General features: G+C 39.2%; 1 protein-coding gene across 1 annotated transcript in view; it reads right to left on the bottom strand.

Moving 5' to 3' along the window:
• Positions 1-20,639, bottom strand: part of LOC692894 (notch-like protein) — a 105,220-nt gene that overhangs the window by 30,895 nt on the left and 53,686 nt on the right. The window contains exons 44-80 of the mRNA XM_021347059.3: positions 20,272-20,592; positions 19,702-20,016; positions 19,297-19,620; positions 18,820-19,134; positions 18,400-18,732; positions 18,025-18,324; positions 17,557-17,880; positions 16,430-17,371; positions 15,403-16,338; positions 14,704-15,015; positions 14,018-14,326; positions 13,625-13,939; positions 12,528-12,848; positions 12,140-12,454; positions 11,618-11,947; positions 11,227-11,535; positions 10,675-10,977; positions 9,950-10,588; positions 9,514-9,825; positions 9,077-9,412; positions 8,341-8,946; positions 7,493-8,119; positions 7,098-7,409; positions 6,681-7,010; positions 6,285-6,584; positions 5,877-6,182; positions 5,154-5,792; positions 4,752-5,066; positions 4,287-4,616; positions 3,876-4,169; positions 3,487-3,792; positions 2,772-3,404; positions 2,276-2,593; positions 1,865-2,188; positions 1,478-1,780; positions 1,075-1,383; positions 348-974 (exon numbers count right to left, since the gene is read on the bottom strand). Coding sequence (XP_021202734.2) covers positions 348-974; positions 1,075-1,383; positions 1,478-1,780; positions 1,865-2,188; positions 2,276-2,593; positions 2,772-3,404; positions 3,487-3,792; positions 3,876-4,169; positions 4,287-4,616; positions 4,752-5,066; positions 5,154-5,792; positions 5,877-6,182; positions 6,285-6,584; positions 6,681-7,010; positions 7,098-7,409; positions 7,493-8,119; positions 8,341-8,946; positions 9,077-9,412; positions 9,514-9,825; positions 9,950-10,588; positions 10,675-10,977; positions 11,227-11,535; positions 11,618-11,947; positions 12,140-12,454; positions 12,528-12,848; positions 13,625-13,939; positions 14,018-14,326; positions 14,704-15,015; positions 15,403-16,338; positions 16,430-17,371; positions 17,557-17,880; positions 18,025-18,324; positions 18,400-18,732; positions 18,820-19,134; positions 19,297-19,620; positions 19,702-20,016; positions 20,272-20,592 — 14,790 coding nt within the window. The remainder of the gene's footprint in view (positions 1-347; positions 975-1,074; positions 1,384-1,477; positions 1,781-1,864; positions 2,189-2,275; positions 2,594-2,771; positions 3,405-3,486; positions 3,793-3,875; positions 4,170-4,286; positions 4,617-4,751; positions 5,067-5,153; positions 5,793-5,876; positions 6,183-6,284; positions 6,585-6,680; positions 7,011-7,097; positions 7,410-7,492; positions 8,120-8,340; positions 8,947-9,076; positions 9,413-9,513; positions 9,826-9,949; positions 10,589-10,674; positions 10,978-11,226; positions 11,536-11,617; positions 11,948-12,139; positions 12,455-12,527; positions 12,849-13,624; positions 13,940-14,017; positions 14,327-14,703; positions 15,016-15,402; positions 16,339-16,429; positions 17,372-17,556; positions 17,881-18,024; positions 18,325-18,399; positions 18,733-18,819; positions 19,135-19,296; positions 19,621-19,701; positions 20,017-20,271; positions 20,593-20,639) is intronic.

Raw genomic sequence — 20,639 nt, 5'->3', positions numbered from 1 at the left:
CTATTTGTATCCTATGGCTATGTACTGACTATCGTGATTACATATATACATAAATATGGCGCCAGAAACTTTCCAAGAAGTACCAATAATAATGTTTAAAGTTTCAATCTGATCAATTATGCCTAAATAGGCAAAAATAAAATATTATATACCATTTTCTTTTGTTTGACAACCGATTTTATAAAGCTTAACGACCTTAATTAAATAAAAATATTTAGAAACAGTATTTTTCTCAAACGTTCACTTATGAAACAGAACAGAAAATACTGAAAATGTATAAATCAGGAAATATGGTCGAATTTTCATAACCGGGCAAAAACTAATTAAAAATAGAAAATAAAACTTACGCAAAATAGGATTGCAGCGACGGAGAGCATCTCCAGTGTAACCCTGAATACATGTGCAAGTTGGTGAATGATATACTGTTGTGCATTCAGAGTTAATACCACACGTTCCTGGACATGGATCTTGACATTTGTTACCGATACAAGCTCTGTCGCCTGGGCAGTCGGAGTTAGAAATACATTCAGGACGACATCCTTCATAAGGATTACCGAAGTAGCCGTCATTGCAAATGCACGCACCAATGTTGTGATGTTCACGGCAAATCGCATTAGGTCCACAAGGTGATGGAGAACATGGAGGAAGAATTTCATCTTCAATTTTAACAGAACACTGAATGAAGGGGTCACCTAAATATCCTTGTGGGCAAATACACATAGCCGAATGGCTGACAACACGACACTCTGCGTTTGTTCCGCACGCTTTTATACAAGGATCTCTACATTTTTGTTTGATGCATGCAAGATGTGGTGCACATTCGCTGTTACTTATACATTCTGGTTTACAGTATGGAGGTTGTCCATTGTATTCTTCTTTGCATGTACAGGATGGATTGTTATTTTTGACTTCACAAATAGAATTAGGTCCGCAGGGTGATGGTTGACATGGGTCAATAACAACAGGCGGTGTATCTGTATAAAAAGAAACAGTTAGATTCACTGAAACACTTAGACTAGACTTAGACTTAGATCGCACAAATTTAAATAAGAGTATAGCCAATATTATACTTACTGTATAAAACTTTGCATTCTACAAATGGATCCCCAGAATAACCAGCAGGACAAGTACAAATGGGGTTATGATTGATGACATCGCACGATGCTCTCGAACCGCATGTACCAGCGCATGGGTTAATACATTTTTGTTTCATACAAGCTTGATTTTGTGGGCATTCAGCGTTAACTACACATTCGGGTCTGCAAGCGGGCGGTGTGCCCAAATACGATGGTAAACAAGAACAAACTGCTTGATCGTGTACCTCTCGGCATTGGCTATTTGGACCACATACCGCTGTACTGCAAGGATGTTTGATAGTCGGTTCTAAAAAAACAATTTTTTTGTTTATTTACATTATGCATGTAATTATTGATACAAAAATTTAATTTCAACGTGATATGTAAAAACAAAAAAATACCTCTGACTGCATTGCACCTGACAAACGCATTACCAGTGAAGCCATTATTACAACTACACATCGGAATGTGATTGAAAACTTGACAAATAGCATTCTGTCCGCAAGCTCCAATGCAAGGATCCACACATTTCTTTAGTATACAGGCTTTGGTTTCATCACAGTCGCTACTAAACACACATTCTGGTCGACAACTAAAGTAAGGATCACCGTGGTATTCCGGGAAGCATTGACATTGACCGTTAATGCATTCAGCATTGGAACCGCATCTTATGTTTGTACAAGCATCTGTCACACTTGGTTCAACTGAAATTAAAATTAAAATTAAAATGAAAACAAGCAGAAGAGAATTACATATATATGTCATAATTGAAAGGTTTAAGTTTTTACCTTCTAAGGGTTTAGGTTTACAATCGGTGAATGGATCACCTATGTATCCCTCAATGCACGTACAAATTGGTATGTGATTTTGAACGTTACAGGTAGCTGAAATACCACATGATCCTGGACAAGGATCTAGACATTTGGAACCAATACATGCTCGATCACCAGGGCAATCAGAATGTATAATACATTCTGGTCTACAGTTAGGTGGACTGCCTGTATACGTTGGAAGACAAGAACATGACGGATTGTTTCCAATGTTTCGACACTGCGAATATGGTCCACATGGGGAGGGTACGCAAGGATCGCTCGTATCTGGTACAGGTTCATCTGAAAAATAATTTTTGAATATTAAATGTGTTAACGATGATAAATATTTTTGAAGTATCTGTTGTAGGCAATCACTTTTTAACTCACGTTTTATTGCGGTGCAAACAGTAAATGGATCTCCAGTGTAAGCATTTTTACATGAACAAATTGGACTGTGATTAATCATTTTACAGTCAGCATTGACTCCGCATGGTTTAGGACAAGGATTTACACACTTATTGTTGACGCATGCTTTGTCGTGCGAACACTCAGAGCTGACTATGCATTCTGGCCGACAATTAGGTGGAGATCCAACATATTCTATCAAACAGGAACACACAGCTTGGCCGTTAATAGTTCTACATTGGCTGTTAGGTCCACACGGCGAAGGGTTACATACGTCAACCGGAGCTAGTACTGGAGAATCTGAAAATATTCGAAAATCATTAAGTTCATGGTTTCTTTAAATCGACCTAATTAGGTACATCTGCGTAGTTTTAGGTCACTGGAGCTAGTAGACAATAGAGCTGTCCGACATGAGGTCGATATCTCACTTTGGTTACAGCGGCTATAAATAAATACTAATACAAAATACATTGCTTACCTTGATAAACACAGTATCTAAATGGATCACCAGTATAGCCATTAATACAAGTACATAAGGGCACATGATTAACAGTCTGACATTCCGCATTGGTACCACAACTTCCTGGACACGGATCATTGCATTTATAATTAACACAGGCTCTGTTTGACGGGCAATCAGTATTAACTACACATTCAGGTCTACATCCTTCATATGGATTACCCATGTAACCATCGATACATGAACAGGACCCTGCGTTGTCACGTTCTTTACAGATAGCATTAGCTCCACAAGGTGATGGCGAACAGGGAGATGTGATAGGTTCTGTATATAAGGGTTCTTGAATACATTCGAAGAATGGGTCCCCAGTAAAACCATATTGGCACACGCAAACCGGCGAATGGCTCACAACTTTACATTCAGCGTTTACAGCGCATACGTTTTCACAGGGATTTTTACATTTATTGCGAATACAAGACAAGTGTGGAGAACATTCTTCATTACTACTACATTCGGGCTTGCAATAGGGAGGTTGACCCTTGAATCCTTCTAAACAAATACACGATGGCGCCCCGTTTACTTCTCGACAAACCGAGTTTGGACCACATGGTGATGGTGCGCACGGATTCGTTGGCTCAGGAAGACGTTCAGCTGGAAGTTTAAAAATTCATTGAATAAACAGCAAAATATAATTATGTTTATTTACATTTATATGTAAAACTGGATTACTCACGTTGCCTCATACATCTTGAGAATGGGTCTCCTGTGTAAAATGTTGGACACGAACAAATTGGATTATGATTTACAACTTTGCATTCTGCATTAACACCACATGAACCGATGCAAGGATCCACACAACGTTGATTACTGCAGGCCTGATTGAGAGGACATTCAGAACTAATTGTACATTCAGGACGACATGACGGCGGAGAACCTATGTTATTTGGTGCACATGAACAAACAGCTTGATTATTCACATCTCTGCAGCGACTATTAGGCCCGCAAGGTGATGGTTCACAAGGATTCGTTATAACTGCTTCTGTGAAAGATATTCATAAATAGTATTATATTTTATATAAATAAAGAGTAAATTAGTGTTCGAACTCAAAGTTATTGTTATACCTATTATTGGACGGCACTCTACAAATGCATTGCCAGTCATTCGTTCAGGACAGCTACACATAGGTATGTGATTGATGACATTACATTCAGCATTCGACGCGCAGGTTCCTGGACACGGATCTTTACATTTATTTTTAATGCAAGCTTTATCCCGTTCACATTCTGAACTTTCCAAGCACTCCGGTCGGCAACCAGTGTATGGGTCACCTTGGTACTCCTCAAAGCAGGTACATTTTCCGTTTGAGCACTCAGCATTTATACCACATGGAGATGGATTACAGGGATCACTTTCTTCTGCAAGAAAACACGTGTTGTTGTTGTTTTTTATAATAAATTAAAATTCATCTCATCTCAAATCAATAGGTGTATAATCTGAACATGAATTTAAAAAAAAAAGTTGATAAAACTCACCTATAAATGGTATTGGTTTGCATTGCGTGAAAGCATCTCCGGTAAAGCTTTCGATACATGAACAGATCGCTATATGATTTTGAGTCTGACAGTTAGCATTAATACCACATGAACCAGGGCATGGATCTTTACATTTTTGATTTATGCACGCTAAATTACTGGCACAGTCTTCATTGATAGTACACTCAGGTCTGCAGTTAGGCGGATTCCCTTCGAAGTTGGGTAAACAAGAACACGAGGGAATACCTCTTAGGTCTTGACAATAGGAGTTCGGCCCACAAGGGGAAGGCACACAAGGGTCTCTTTGTTGTTGAGGTGGAAGTTCCGTGACTAAAAATGAAACGAGACATTTATTATATACTGGTAAATAATTGTTGTTAAGTGAGAATAGTACACATATTAGTATTATAGTAAATTATCAGGAAAATACACAATCAACGACTTATTGTTTCAAAATATACTTACTAGTTACACGGTAACAACGTGAGAATGGGTCTCCAGTGTATCCGCTTTGGCAAGAGCATATTGGACTGTGATTAATAACTTTGCAGTTCGTGTTTTGACCGCAAGGGTCGGGACATGGTGACACACATTTTTTGTTTCTGCATGTTTTTTCTGAAGGACATTCTGCGCTCACAACACATTCTGGTCTACAATTTGGAGGCGATCCGCTGTACTCTGGTAAACATGAGCAAATGCTCAGGCCATTCGAAACCTTGCATTGACTGTTTGGTCCACAAGGAGATGGCTGACACGGATTAACTGGTAAATCGAGTTGAGCTGCAATTATGTTATTAATTTTAATAATGAAAATAAAAAAAATACCAATAAGCAATTGCTCTTGATATTATAAATATTACAACTTACGTTCGAGTTTGCATGCGGTGAATGGATCTCCAATGTATCCCGTTTTACATGTACAAAGAGGCGAATGGTTAACAACTTGGCAATTAGCGTTCGATGCACATGTACCAGGACATGGATCTATACACTTATTTCTTGTGCAAGCCTTGTTACTCGGACAGTCCGAACTTACAACACATTCTGGATGACAGCCATCATATGGATTTCCGATATATCCTTTTCGGCAAATGCAAGCACCTGCACTAGCCCGTTCTATACACTCTGCGTTTGCTCCACAGGGCGAAGGTTCACAAGCTGAAAGTGTTTCGAATGGAACAACAGCATTTTGTGAACACTGAATTGCTGCATCACCGCTATATCCTTCTGGACAAATGCAGACCGCTGTATGACTCACAACTCGACACTCAGCGTTTGTACCACATGCTTTTTCACATGGATTTTGGCATTTTTTATTGATACAGGCTAAATGAGGAGCACATTCACTGTTTGCGAGACATTCAGGACGACAATTCGGCGGTGCACCAATGTATTCGGGCATACACTGACAAGAAGGTATTTGGCTGCCGTTTTCTTGACAAATTGAATTAGGACCACACGGTGATGGTTGACAAGGATTTATAGGGGCCGTAGGTAACTCGAGAGCTAAAATAAGAAAACATCAACTTCAACCACACTTATTCTTCATTATTCAATTTAATGAAAACTTAAAAAAAATTAACTACTTACGCGTAGCAGTACATCGTGTAAATGGATCTCCCGTAAAACCTGTAGAACACGTACAAATGGGGTTATGATGTATTACTTGACATTGGGCTGCAACACCACAAGTTCCCTGGCATGGGTTAATACATTTCTGATTGCTACAGGCTTTGTCCGATGGGCATTCAGAGCTTGCCACACATTCTGGGCGACAATAAGGCGCAGTTCCGCGATATCCCGGTAAACATGTACATATTGCTTGACCATTTAATTCTCGGCATTGACTATTTGCTCCACACGGGCTTGGTTGACATGGGTTTACAATGGAAAATTCTGAAAAATATGTTTTTTTTTTACACATGTTAAAAACTTACAATTCTGTTATATCTTACACGACACTACTAAGTGTGGAACTGTAATAACTATTATTTTTACCTTTTATAGGGTTGCATTGTATAAATGCGTTGCCAGACATCCCTGCCGGACATGTACACACTGCCATGTGATTTATTGCTTGACAAATGGCATTAGTACCACATGTATTCGGACATGGATCCACGCAATGATTTTTAACACAAGCTTTATTCATCGGACATTCTGAACTTATCGTGCACTCTGGACGACATTCAAAGTACGGGTCACCTTGGAATTCAGGTAGACAAGAACATATCCCGTCATTGCAAATGGCATTTGGTCCACAAGGTGATGGATTACAAAGATCAGAAGGAACAGGGTCTGTTTAAAAAAAAAAACAATAAATTGAAATATTCAACAATTTTTTTAGAAAACTAAGTTAAAAACAAGAAAAGGTATATAGAATCAAACACTTGCCTTTTTGTGGTTTCAGTATACATGCATTAAAGGGATCTCCTGTGTAACCCTCAAGACATGTGCAGATTGAAACGTGATTTTGAACTCTGCATTCTGCGTAGATTCCACACGACCCAGGGCACGGATCTATGCATCTTTCATTGATGCACGATTTATCGCTAGGACAATCGGTGTTGATAGTACATTCTGGTCTACAATTTGGAGGTTGGCCAATATAAAGAGGTAAACAAGAACATGAAGGCGATCCACCTATATCACGACATTGTGCAAATGGACCACACGGAGATGGTAGACATGGATTTGTTGGCAGAGGAATAATCTCAGCAGCAACTAAAATAAATGAATAAAATTGTCGTGAATATTTAACCTATCAACTATAGTACATTTTTTTCTATACTATAATAAAATAACACATACCAATTTTAGAACAACCATTAAATGGATCGCCGGTGTAATGTACACGACATGTGCAAATGGGACTATGATTGATAACTTTGCACTCAGAGTTCTGTCCGCAAACACCTTCACAAGGATTTCTGCATTTTTTTTTAATACAAGCTTGTTGTTGCGAGCATTCAGAGCTGACCACGCATTCGGGTTTGCATGATGGTGGTGTTCCAATGAAATCTTGTTGACAAGTGCACACAGCCTGTTCATTATTAATCTTGCATATACTGTTGGGACCACACCGCGAAGGCGTACAAGGATTTTTCGTAACCGAAGGAGTATCTGTGTCAAGAAAACATTGTTTTAATAATCTCTACTTAAATGGAGTACGATTCATCAAATACGAAAAATCAATTAACACAAACCTGCGCTTTGCTCATAGCAGTTTTGGTATGGATTTCCAGTTAATCCCGGCAAACACTCACATTTTGGTGAATGATTTATGACATTACATATCGCGTTGAGGCCACAAGCGCTGTTACATGGATTTTTACATTTGTTTTGAATACATGCTAGATTGGTTGCACAGTCAGAATTAACTATACATTCTGGACGACAGCCCTCGTATGGATTTCCTAAATATTCTGGTAAACATACACAAGCGCCGGCATTTCCTTGCTGCTTACATATTGCATTCGGACCACAAGGTGAAGGTTGACATGGCGTCAAAGGTATGTCTTGCACTAAACAAGCTATGAATGGGTCTCCTGTATAACCAGGGGAACAAATACACTGCGGCGCGTGACTCACAACCTTACATTCTGCATTAGATCCGCAAGAACCGGGGCATGGATCCTTGCATTTTTGATTCATACATGCCATACTATTGGGACATTCTGAATTTGCGATACATTCTGGTCGACAATTTGGTGGATGGCCTAAGTATGTTTCCAAGCATGCGCAAGATGGCGAGTTACCAACTTCTTTGCAAATTGAGTTCGGTCCACAAGGTGATGGCTCACAAGGATTTACATATTGAGGTATTTCTTCTTCTGTAATGCGACAAAAAAAATTGTTATATTATGACAAGATCAATAAATAAATAAATAAACAAATGAGCTATTGGATGCGGTTACACGGTTAGATATTTGCCGAATTACAATCCATGGCATTGCAGTGTTACACCATGATGACGCAATGATCTTGAGGTATAAATTTGAAGCGTTTATTGGTGATTCAAACTCTAAAAATATTGTTGATAAACAAAGGCTACCTTGAACAGAACATCTCGAAAATGGATCGCCGGTGAATCGTTGTGGACAAGAGCATATAGGATTGTGGTTAATAACTTGACATATGGCCGCTGTACCACAATTTCCTTTGCAAGGATCAATACAACGTTGATTAGAACAAGCTTTGTTCAATGCACATTCAGCACTCGATATGCATTCTGGTCTGCAAGTTGGAGGAGCTCCGAAAAATCCGGGGAAACAGGAGCAAATCGCTTGTCCGTTAACTTCTCGGCACTGACTATTTGGACCACAAGGCGAAGGACTACATGGGTTTATTTCTTCAATATTCTTTATAGGTCGACATTGTAGAAAAGCATTTCCTGTAAATCCATTTGGACACGAGCACATTGGCAAGTGATTATACACGTTGCAAATTGCGTCTGTGCCACACGTATTAAAGCATGGGTCCACACATTTTTTCTTCACACAAGCCTTTTCTTGAGGACAGTCGTTGTTGAGCAAACATTCAGGCCTGCATCCAAAATACGGGTCACCTTGGTAATCAGGCAAACATGTACAAATTCCATTATTGCATTCTGCGTTTCCTCCACAGGGCGACGGGTTGCATGGGTCAGGTTCCGAGAATTCTAGAAAAAATATTCAGCAATACAATTATTTTGTTTGATATCGCAAAATTAACGAACATGCTTCATTTTATAACATTTCAAAATTTCACATTTTGTATTTTAACGGTTTCATATTAAAAAAAACACCCACCGTCTTGTTCTATTGCAGGTGAGCAACGAGTAAAAGGATCTCCAGTGTGTTGTTCAATGCAACTACACTGTGCGACATGATTAAATACAGAGCATTGAGCATTAATTCCACAGGCACCAAGACACGGGTCGCGGCACTTTTCATTAATACACGCTTGGTTACTAGAGCATTCAGAGTTTATAGTGCACTCCGGTCTACAGTTAGGTGGAGTTCCAACATAATTCAATTTACAAGCGCAAGATGGAGCATGTTCTATATTTCTACATTCTGCGTATGGTCCACATGGCGAAGAGATGCACGGATCTTGTATTGGTATATTTTGAGGCGGTTTAGAACCTGTAAGAAAATAACATAAACTTAAACTTCAAACAAAAATGGAACAAGAATTTTATCCTGTTATAACAATTTCATAATTTTTATAATAAATTTATACATGCCTGTTATTGGATAGCATCTTGTGAAAGGATTTCCAGTTAATCCTTGCTTGCATACACAAATAGGACTGTGATTAATAACATTACAGCGAGCGTTTTCTCCACATGCGCCTTCGCAGGGATTAATGCATTTTTGTGAACTGCAAGACAAATCCGGTGGGCATTCCGAGCTTACAACACATTCTGGTCGGCAGTTCGGTGGGGAACCACTAAATGAAGGTAAACAGGAACATACAGCTTGTCCATTTATTTCTTTGCACTGACTGTTGGCACCACAGGGCGTAGGGTTACAAGGATTTGTTTCCAATACTTGAGCTGAAAATAAAGCAAAATATTTTCAGATTTTATTGATACTAAAACTATATTTTTTAAATTTTATATTTACAAAAGAACCATTAAGTCAGAAAATATATGAAGAATATAAAAAAATGGTACTTACGTTCTTGCATAATAGTACAATATCCGAACGGATTTCCGGTATATCCCGGCTGACAAATGCATGTTGGCATATGATTGTTAACTAGGCATAAAGCATTTGAACCACATACTCCTGGACAAGGATCGACGCACTTCATCCTCGAACAAGCTTTATTAAGAGGACAATCGGAATTGACGACACATTCTGGTCGACAACCTTCATAGGGATTGCCCGAATAACCGTCCAAACATTGACATGATCCAACTCCTTTTTGTTCTCTACAAATAGCGTTAGCGCCACAGGGACTAGGACTGCACGGTGTCAGAATTTCTGTGTAATCCATTACTGCTAACATACTACAGTAAGCAAAAGGGTCTCCAGTATATCCTACTTGACAGATACAATTTGGGGCATGACTAACTACTCTACATTCTGCGTTAGACCCGCAGGTACCAAGACACGGATCAATGCATTTTTTATTTTGACAGGCTAGATGATACTCGCATTCACTGTTACTGATACACTCTGGACGACAATTTGGAGGAGTCCCTTTGTAATCTTGTAAACAAGCACAAATTGGATTCTCTCCACTTATTTTACAAATAGAGTTAGGACCACAAGGTGACGGCTCACACGGGTTTACCGTTGGTTCTACCGCAACTGAAAATAACCAAAAGAAATTAATAAAGTGATCAACCAAATTATGCCGAGAGTAAATGAATTACGTTCGTAAATAATATAATTACCTATGACTGAACATCTAACAAATGGGTCTCCAGTAAACGAAGGAGGACAGGTGCATATTGGGTTGTGATTAATTACATCACAAACAGCTCCAGCGCCACAAGCTCCAATGCAAGGATTAAGACATTTTTGGTTGTTGCAAGCTTGATTAAGAGGACATTCCAGGCTGACTACGCATTCAGGTCTACAAGTAGGCGGACTGCCTTTATATCCAGGTACACATGAACATACTGCTTGTCCATTACTTTGCTGACATTGACTATTAGGTCCACAAGGAGATGGACTACACGGGCTTGTAGCTGTCACTGAAATAATATAGGGACATATTAATGTTAAGATTAAATATTGGCAACTTATTAAATAAAATATTGTTAGCATGTCATCAACAGAAATATACGAAAACACGTATCTCATAATAACACCCACTATCGTAGGCTGAGAAAAAAATGAAAATGATAATTTTCGATCCAGCGACTTCTCATTTGATGATAACAAGTAATAATTTTAATTTAAAAAGAAACAGTAATATTAAGTCATAATAATGTGTACTTTACCTGCAACAGCTCTACACTCCACAAATGCATTTCCGACCATTCCTTTGGGGCAAGAGCACATTGGAATATGGTTCATCACATCACAAATAGCATTCACTCCGCAGGTGCCAATACATGGATTGATACATTTATTTTTCTGGCAACCTTTATCGGAGGGGCAGTCGGCATTATAGACGCATTCAGGTCGGCAACCTAAATTAGGATCTCCGTGATACCCATTTATACACGAACAAACGCCATTCCTACACTCAGTATTAGGTCCACAAGGGCTTGGTTGACATGGGTCTAATTGAAGAGTTGGAGTTATTTCTGTTAAAAATACATACATTATATGAACTGATTTCAATAAAAAAATTTGTTACGAATAGAAAGGTGTGAGTTAAAGACTCACCTTTCACAGGCTTTTCCACACATTGACTGAATGGATCTCCCGTAAAACCTTCCGGGCATAAACAAACCGGTACGTGGTTATTTACGAAGCATTTCGCAAATAAGCCGCATGAGCCCTCACAAGGATCTCTACATTTTTCTGAAATGCATCCCAAGTTACTCGGACAATCCGAGTTAACAACACATTCTGGTTTGCAAAACGGTGGAGACCCAATGTAGGTTGATAAGCAAGAACAGCTTGCTAATCCATTGTTGTTACGGCATTCAGAGTATGGGCCGCATGGCGACGGTGAGCATGGATTGGACGTTTCAACTACACTTGGTAAGGTCTCTGTGAAAATAATGAAAACTAGCATCATTCTTTTGCGTAATTTTATTTAATGCACATTTATAACAGGTATAAAATTAAGTAATTAAGACATGGAAAATTATTTTGAATTGTATTATTTTACGTTGAAAACAGTAAAAATTATAATAATATATGAATCAGATATTTACGTTTATATGATAAAAGTATACTTACGAAGAACTAGGTTGCACATTGTGAATGGGTTCCCACTGTAGCCTTGGCGGCAGCTGCATATGGGACTGTGGTTGATTACCTTACATTCACTGTTCTTTCCGCACGGTTTTGGACACGGATTGATGCACCTCTGATTTATACAAGCTTTACTAGGTTTGCATTCCGAATTAACAATACATTCTGGTCGACAATTTGGCGGAGATCCAATGAAATTCGCCAAACAGGAACACACAGGCTGTTCGTTTATATTTTTACAAATTGCATTGTTACCGCACGGTGAAGGATTACAAACATTTTCAATGTAAACATCATTTTCTGAAAATTGCCACATTTGATATCACGAAACGTATACAAAATAGTATTCCTCAAATTTTTGTGTGAAACTCACCTCTTAGTGCGGAACATATAGTCATTGGATTTCCTGTGAAACCACTCTTACAGTTGCACATCGGCTTGTGGTTGTTAACGAAACATTCAGTATTAACACCACATGCACCGAGACAAGGATTTATGCATTTGTTTCTGCTGCAAGATGATACCAGTGGACAATCAGAATCTGTTAAGCATTCTGGTCTACATCCTTGATATGGATCACCAAAATATTCAGGCAAACAAGTGCACGAACCGGCATTTCCTTGGATTTTACACACTGCATTCGCGCCACAAGGCGAAGGTTCACAAGGATTTAAATATTCAATCTTTGGCGGAGCTGAAAAGTAAATCAAAATTCACTTACCAGATTTTTAACCACCGTGGAAGCACTTCCTTTATCCGAAGCGTTAGTTGAAGCTGGGCTGGGCTCGGCGTCATTTAATAACTTCCTTATCCAAGTCCGGGAACAGCGTCACTATCTCTAGCGGCACTGTCCAAAGCGACCATCACGACGAATGGATCAAGCTTACTGTAAGTGCTAGGTTATCTCCGCGTGCTCCGATCTCAAGCATAGGCATTATTTTGTCATATAATTAAAAATGTGTTACAACCCGTTTGAATTCTTCGAAGAAAATATCGTTTTTATTATCGTAACAAAACCGTAATTATTTTTCCAAAAATCCTTATGTTTGAAGCACATAAATAGGCACAACATTCATGAAATAACCACTGGGCCCTGCGGCTGGCATGGTCGTCACAAAGCCCTAAAGTAATAACATTCATGGAGGCCTATTAAAATTAGTAACCAGGTGAGGCATGATTTTACAATTTAATTTTGTTTAACAAAAGCACATGTTTCAAGCCTGATTTTCCTGTATCACGCTTTGCAAAGCTAAGTGTTAAATGCGATTCTTTTTTTGTAACATGTTTTAGGATTAATGTCACATTTATTTTTTGTTTACCTTCATTGTACATTTTTACAATCAAAATAAGTTCTTGCAAATATCATATTAATTTAACTGTCCTCTCCTTGTTTTGAAATTCTGTTTTTTATCTGTAGGTCTTAAATCTCGAAAAAATATTAAATCATATTTTCACATTTTAATATCTTACCTCGTGCTGGAGAACAACCCTGGAATGGGTCACCTTCTAATCCGGGTTCACAAGCGCAGGTTGCACGATGATCAACCACCGAACAGAGAGCACGTGGACCGCAAGCTTGTTCACACGGGTTTTTACATTTTTGTCCAACACACGCCAGAGTGGCAGGGCATTCTGCACTAATTGTACACTCAGGTCGACAGTTTGGAGGCGTTCCTATAAATCCTGGATGACAACTGCACGCAGGTGTTTCACCAGAATTAACGCACATCGAATTTGGTCCACATGGTGATGGTTGGCAAGGGTCAATAGGTGTGGGTGGGGTGGCTAAAAATCACATTTTTATTTATTTAAAGTATGCAACGAATTTTGTTTTATTTAACTTAAACATTTTTGGTACAATACCTGGTGCCGGGTAACAATATGAGAATGGGTCTCCGGTAAAACCATCATTACAGGTACATATCGGGGAATGTGCGATTACTTGGCAGCGCGCACCACGGCCACAAGCACCTTCACAAGGGTCACGGCAACGGCGATCTATACAAGCTTGTTGAAGTTTGCATTCCGCACTAACGAGGCATTCAGGTCTACAAGATGGAGGCGACCCAACATGACCTGATTTACAGGAGCAGGCAGCGGCACCGTTTGCGCTTACGGAACATTCACTGTATGGACCACATGGCGAAGGAGAACACGCCGAAGTAGGTGTATCTGAAAATTAATGGAATATGATAGTTTTCAGAAATAAATCATCTCGGTAGCAGCATTTAGTTACGGATACCGTTGAGCAATTAACATTAGGAGAAACTCTGGTCATCTTAAAAATGAGGAAGGTGTCAAATGTGTATTCGTTCTACAGTATTTCTCCGAAGTTTCTATCAGATATTACACTGGAGCTCCAAATCACCATTGGTCTTGTGATGTTGGTGACTCCAATATCATCAGGATTGTTATTACAACTTATATCCGGTGGTGGATTCAGTGAAGCACTGCACTTGCTAGGGCTAGTGCTAACAATTTTTCTTCGAATCTACTAGCATTTGGTAAGGAAAAAAATACAGAAGTTGATAAAATTGCAAAATACCAACCTTGGTGAACGACTTCAGTACAGAAAGTGAACGGGTCTCCGAAAGTATTCGGTGGGCAAGTACAAGACGGGATATGATTGTTGATTGAGCAGATAGCATTAGTACCGCAAGCTCCCGGGCATGGATCAACACATTTTCCTCCTTGACAAGTACGCGTAGGTGAACATTCACCATTGGTCGAGCATTCAAGCCTACAACCGACGTATGGATCTCCGAAATAACCATGTGCACATGTACAGAGACCAGCATTACATAAAGCATTACTTCCGCAAGGTGATGGGTTGCAAGGCTCTGGGGAAGGTGTTGGTGTAACTGCAAAAACATTTAACACTTAAATCTGAACAGGTAGCGTTTTCAGGTAACTTAATGATCGTAAGGATGTATAATAAACAGATGGCCTATTCCAACCGCGAAGCAGTCAGGCAGCTGTTATACAGTAAAATGAAACTACGACCTCATATCTCAAGATGGGTGTTGGCATTGACGTTGCGATTTCTATGGGTTCCGGTAACCACTTTCCATCAGATGGGCCATTGATGCAATAAAAGAAATTGAACTGTTCACCCATTTATGCAATAACAAAAAATCCTAACAGCTTCACTTATTTTCCAAACATGAATAAAGTAAATTTATTAAACTTCAAATGGCTTTAAAAATGAGTTCTTTTTTAAAATGTCAAGTATATTTTAGTTTTCTTACTTATAACTTCAGAACATTGGATGAATGGATCACCGGAATATCCAACTGGGCAACTACAAATCGGAATATGGTCTTGCACTCGGCATTCTGCTTTAAATCCACATGATCCTTCACAAGGATTTGTGCACTTTTCAGCGATGCACGCTTGATGAGAAGGACAGTCCGTATTCACAAGACATTCCGGGTGACAGTTTGGAGGTACACCTGCGTATCCTTGCATACAAGAGCATGATGGATTTTCATTAAGAGCACGACATTCACTGTATGGGCCACAAGGATTTGGTTGACATGGTTGCACCGGCTGTCCTGGTTCATAAAGTACAGTTTCAAAGCATCTCTTGAAGGGATCACCAGAAGTACCAGCTGGGCAGCTGCATAATGGACTATGATTAACAACTTGACAATGTGCACCTATACCGCATGTACCTCTGCAAGGATCCGCACATTTCAGTTTATGACATGCGCGATCTGATGGACATTCATTACTAACGGTACATTCTGGTCGACAGTCTGGAGGTGCACCAATATATTCTGGTAGACATTCACAAGATGCTAATCCTCCATTTTCTCTGCAGACACTATTAGGCCCACATGGTGATGGTTGACATGGTCGACTAAATTCTATAGGTTCATCTTTAGAGCATTGGGTAAATGGATTTCCAGAGTATCCTTTAAGACATGCGCAGCTTGGTACATGATTGATGACGTTACATTCTGCATTAGTACCACAAATTCCTGGGCATGGGTCTGCACACTTATTTCTAATACATGATTTATCAGCTGGACAATCTGAGCTGAGCACACACTCGGGACGGCAGCCTTCGTAAGGATTTCCTTGATAGCCTTCCAAACATGAACAGGAACCAGCTCCTTCTCTTTGGGTACACAGAGCATTAGCACCACAAGGTGAGGGATCGCAAGGCTTCGTGACAATTTCTAGAAAAAAAGTTGAGTTATTTAAAAAATATATTTAATGACTATGTATATTTTTTATTATTATTTATGTCAACCGATATTTCATATTTACCTTCTTGTGGAACACATTGCATAAAGGGATTTCCAGTATATTTTTCTCTACAGATACATGAAACTGTGTGACTTACTATCACACAATCAGCATTAATACCACAAGAACCTGGACACGGGTCAATGCATTTATTTCTTACGCATGCTTGATTAGATGGACAGTCAGGATTGATAACACATTCGGGTCTACAATTAGGAGGCTGGCCAATGTAATTCTCCAAACATCTACAATTGGCTTTTTCGTTACGTTGGATGCACTGAGCATTTGGTCCGCAAGGAGAAGGATTACATGCATCGATTGGTTCAGGTGGTGTATTTACAACATCGTAACAGCTCTTGAAAGGATCTCCTGTTTGTTCAGGACTGCAACTGCATATAGGGCTATGATTTATAACTTCACAGCGTGCTGACACGCCGCAAGCGTTTATACAGGGATTTATACATTTTTGATTAACACAAGCTTTGGTTGATGGACATTCTGAACTAACAATACATTCAGGTCTACAAGCTGGCGGTGTTCCTTGGAAAGATTCTAAACAGGCGCACACTGCAGCGTTATCAACAGTTTTACAGACACTGTTCGGTCCACAAGGCGAAGGATGGCAGGGGTCTCTTGGTTTATCAGTTTGTTTTCCTTCTATTCTGTTACAGTGTGTAAATGGATTTCCAGTAAAGTCTGATATACATGAACAAGTCGGAATGTGGTTTATAACATCACATTTAGCATTAAGCCCGCACACTCCAGGGCAGGGGTCCCGACATTTGTTTCTAAAGCAGGCCTTATCCCTAGGACATTCTTGACTGCCGGTACATTCAGGTCGGCATGATTCATAAGGGTTTCCACTATAGTCTGGTAAACATGTACAGAATCCGTTATCACAACGAGCATTTGGCCCGCATGGTGAGGGATTACATGGATCTGATGGTTCTGGCGTTGTAGGTGCTGAAACAATACTTGATATTGTAAAAAAATTATCATTTATTTTACGATATGCCATGAAATTTACTTTAATCTACATTACACTACATCAATACAGAAAAACATGATTTATTCTTAAAATCAAATGATTCAGTGTATGATAAATGTGTGATATGTCTAAATTTTCCAATTATATTTGGAATACTCACTTCCACTTATTGGTAGACATCTTGAAAATGGATCACCGGTGAAACCTTCATTGCAAACACATATGGCAACGTGATTTAGAACATGGCAATTTGCATCTACTCCACATGAGCCAGGGCATGGATCTTCACATTTCTGACGCACACAAGCTAATGAAGCAGGACATTCAGAATTAATTGTACATTCGGGACGACACGAAGGTGGTGAACCCACATATCCTGGTAAACAAGAGCAGGCTGGTCCACTGGCTAGCAACTGACATCGAGAATGTGGTCCGCATGGAGATGGAGTACATGTTGGAGGTCGTTCAGTTGTAGGCGGAATCTCTGAAAATATAATAAAAGTAACAAGTTACATAAAATTTAAGTGCTAAGGGCAAAAAAATTATTGATTATATTGTCCTACTAAGTAGTCCGATAAAGTATGGATAGAATATAAAATAGTAAATTCTGAACAATTAATATACTCACGATAACATTGTGTAAATGGATCCCCTGTCATTCCCACTGGACAAGTACATATCGGATTGTGGTTTTTAACCAAACAATGAGCTCTAAGTCCGCACGTGTTTGGACAGGGATCGTCACACTTTTGATTAATGCAAGCTTTCGATGTGTCACATTCGCTGTTTACAACACATTGTGGTCTGCATGATGGTGGAGATCCAATATAATTTGGAAGACAAGAACATACAGCTTGCATGTTTACTTGTCTACATTGACTGTTGGGGCCGCAAGGTGTTGGTTCACAAGGGTTCTTCGGAGGGGATGCTAGAATAGACAAAACTCTATTAAATGAACTCTAAAATTAAATCACGTAAATTTTTTTGTTTGAAAGACACTTACGGTCCATTAATATTTGTTTGCACTGGAAGAATGGATCTCCAGTATAACCACGAGGACAACTGCAAACTGGTGCATGATTTTCTACTATACATTGCGCCAACTGTCCACATGTTCTTGGACATGGGTCAATGCACTTATATCGGGTGCAAGCTAGATTAGGTGCACATTCATCATTACTCTCGCATTCCCTTCGACATCCTTGTGGACTATACGGATCTCCTTCATAGCCCTCGGAGCAAACACATGCTCCGGCTCCGTTATGTTCTCTGCATTCAGCATTAGGCCCGCAGGGTGATGGAGTACATGGACTTGATGTCGGCGTCATTTCGGTTGCTAAAATACAGAGAACATTAGCTTAGTATGAATTCTATTGTTACTAAACCATCTCATCATCATTCAAATTTGTTTATTGATACCTACATGATATGATAAGTTGATCACAACTTATAGATGCGTCACCTGTAAAACCTTGCTGGCAAGAACAAATCGGTTTGTGATTTACAGTTAAGCACATGGCATTTACACCACATGCACGCTCGCAAGGATCTTTACAACGCTCATTGATACAAGCCGCGTTGCTAGGACATTCAGCATCTATCGTACATTCAGGTCTACAGTTTGGTACTCTTCCAATATAATTCGGTAAACAAGAACAAGCTGCTTGATCACCGATTACTCGACATTCTGCGTTCGGTCCGCATGGTGATGGTTGACATGGATTTGATTGTACCATTCCTGAAAATATGGTAAATCCATAACAATATTGTTGCTTATTAGTATCAATATTAGTATCAAATATTAGTATCAATACATATATGCAATATATAACTAGTGCACAAAAATGATAAATGTAGAATTGACCAGTTTTAGTGTTTTTGTAACTAAAAATAAACTTACGTTCTTCAGGATTACACTTAGTGAACGGATCTCCCGTAAATCCAGGCGTACAGCTGCATACAGGATTGTGATTGATTACTTGACAACGAGCATTGAGGCCACAGGTATTGGGACACGGATCCAGACATTTTTTCCCTATACATGCTTTATCTTGGGAACATTCCACACTCACAAGACATTCTGGACGACAAGAGGGTGGTGTGCCAATATAACCAGTATCACAAGTGCAAACGCTATGACCGTTCACAACTTTGCAAAGACTGTTGGGGCCGCAAGGCGATGGTTTGCATGGATTCTGAACTGGTTCATTCTTTTCCGTTATAGCTGAAGATTTTAAGTAATATTTATTTAATTCACATTTTTATAAAAAGGAAAACACAAAGTAACTTAAGTTTTTGATCTTACTTTCAAAGTCACACTTCACTAAAGGATCTCCGGTGTATCCCGTTAAGCAAGAGCAGGTTGGAGAATGGTTTACTGTTCTACATTCAGCGTTAATACCACAAGTACCAGGGCAAGGATCTTTACATCTGTTATTTGAACAAGCCTTATTACGGTCGCAGTCAGAATTAGAAACACATTCTGGACGACAACCAGTGTATGGATCTCCGAAATATTCTGGTAAACAAGTACAAGAGCCTACTCCATTCCTTTCCTTGCAAATAGCATTAGCTCCACATGGAGAAGGACTGCATGGATTGGGTGGGGGTTCTGGTATATCTGTGAAAGTAAAATAAGATTTGTAAAATCAAAATAGCACAAAAAAAACATGTAAAAAGTCCCGTGAATGCAGCAAGAACATTTTTATTGGAACTTAAATGAATAAAGTATGTCCTTGCTTTGTTTGTAGAATCGATTTCAATTTTTTCATTTCATAAACATAAGAAAAGTTTCTTCCAATTTTTAAATGCCATACACATAAAATTTTAAGATTCTATTAAATTGAAAATTTAATATACATCTGACAAAACTTACGTTGAAATAATGAACATCCACTGAATGGATCACCAGAGTATCCGGGTATACAGTTACATAATGCTACGTGATTTGCTACGGAGCATTCAGCGTTAAAACCACAAGACCCAGGACATGGGTCCACACATTTTTCATTTTGACATGCAAGACTACCCGGACATTCAGCATTTATCGAGCATTCAGGTCTACAGTTTGGTGCAACACCAAGATAATTGGGCAAGCATGAACATGCAGGCGCATCTGCGATTATTTTACATTGAGAATATGGACCGCATGGCGAAGGAATGCATGGGTTTCCTTTAGGCCCCTCTATGATAGGTTCTAAGAAAGAAAGAAAAACAATAAAGTTCAGAAAATACATATATACA

This window comes from Bombyx mori, chromosome 10, assembly GCF_030269925.1.
Source record: "Bombyx mori chromosome 10, ASM3026992v2".
NCBI lineage: Eukaryota > Metazoa > Arthropoda > Insecta > Lepidoptera > Bombycidae > Bombyx > Bombyx mori.
This window is presented reverse-complemented; position numbering and strand designations above follow the sequence as displayed.